At 58.3% G+C, this 1,416-nt stretch overlaps 1 protein-coding gene across 1 annotated transcript in view; it reads left to right on the forward strand.

The window, feature by feature from the left end:
• The window catches only part of NTN3 (netrin 3), a gene marked incomplete at its 5' end in the record, with an annotated part of 4,881 nt that extends 4,531 nt beyond the window's left edge, over positions 1-350 (forward strand). The window contains one exon of the mRNA XM_008566302.1: positions 217-350. Within this exon, the coding sequence (XP_008564524.1) occupies positions 217-350 (134 nt within the window). The remainder of the gene's footprint in view (positions 1-216) is intronic.
• Positions 351-1,416: the final 1,066 nt, after the last annotated feature.

Consider the following 1,416-nt stretch of genomic DNA (forward strand, 5'->3'; position numbering starts at 1 on the left):
CGGGGTCGCCAGCGGGGGCGTGCTGGGGGAGGGGCGGGGGTCCCGGCCGCGCGCAGGGCGGGGGCTCCGGACACAGCGCAGCTGCGGTGGCCTGGCTGCCGGCGGGGGCGCGACGTGGGGGCCGCGCAGCCGGACCCCTGGGCTGGGACGAGGTGTTATCGGAAGCGGCTGTCTCTGTCTCTCTCTCCGCGGGGCGTTTTCCGTCCCTGCGGGTAGGAAATCCTCTTCTGGATCTGGCCACGGTTGCACCAGATATTCGGATACGTTCTGCCCGCGAAGACCCGCGGCCCCCGGGCCTCCGCTCGCCCCGGCATAGCACACCTGTCCACCTGAGCCTGGGCACTCGCTAGCCTCAGCCCTGTTCAGCGGCGCTCGCGCCGTGGCCTCCGTGCCGGGTGCAGCTCCCCTCCAGGCCATGCCCCCCAGCCTTGAGGAAGCTCAGGCGGAGGGTAGAGCGGCTCCCCCCGCCTAGGGATGGGCTGCACGGGGCGGGGGCCGCGGCGGCCGGGCCACGGGTTTTCTTCGTGGTCGTGCTCCGTACGGAAACAGGAGCTGTGGGCCTCCTGGATTACCACTGGCTGGGCTGACGCTAAAGTCTAGAGGTGGTCTGAGAACCCTCTGTGTAGAGGTACGGCTGACTGACACGTTACCGACTGTGGTTGCCATGCTGCTGTTGCTCTTTCCTCAGTCTGTCTGCCTTACCGGGGCCGGTAGGGGTGCTGGAAGGGGATTTTCCTTATTTCGCTGTATGTTTGTCTGGGAGTCAGCAGGTGACTTCCAGACAGTTTGGAGAAGGACCCGTAGCATTATTTAGCACGTGTTGCCATTTTCTCCACCTGAGGGCGAAGGCTGCATTTTCGCCTTCTATCCCCAGCACATAGTAGAGACCTGTAAATGTTTGCTCAGTGATATTGAAGACAGGTGGACAGGTTTTTTCATTTTAAGGGACACAGGCTGGAAGAAACCAACCCAGATAAGAAAAGATCAAGAAACCTCACAAAGGTTTCTTTCCCAGTTGGTGGTGCGACCTGTGCATGCGCTTGCTATTATTCTGGTTGATCCGCATCTAATCTCCTCAGCACTCAGATAAAGCCTTGCATGAAGTGCTTATTGGGTAGCGCGTGCTGTTTAGAAGCCTGTTTCCCTTGTGAACAGGGCTGGAACCACATCGCATTCATCTTTGCTTCCCGATTGTCCGGCATGGGGTGGGCCGGAGATTCTGTCTAAATGTTGTTGACATGGATCAAGGCACTGTCGTCAGAACAATGGATGTGAATTAGTGCAGTGGCTTTCAAATAGATTAAGAGCGACCTTCTGGGGGTACAGAAATAATCTAGTGATCTAGGCAGGGTTTTCAGAACACTAATAGAATTCACCCCTGGGATCTGCAAGTTCACCTGCTAGCTCTTGCTGACC

The sequence above is a fragment of the Galeopterus variegatus genome, unplaced genomic scaffold (assembly GCF_000696425.1).
Source record: "Galeopterus variegatus unplaced genomic scaffold, G_variegatus-3.0.2 Scaffold233, whole genome shotgun sequence".
In the NCBI taxonomy this organism is placed as follows: Eukaryota; Metazoa; Chordata; class Mammalia; order Dermoptera; family Cynocephalidae; genus Galeopterus; species Galeopterus variegatus.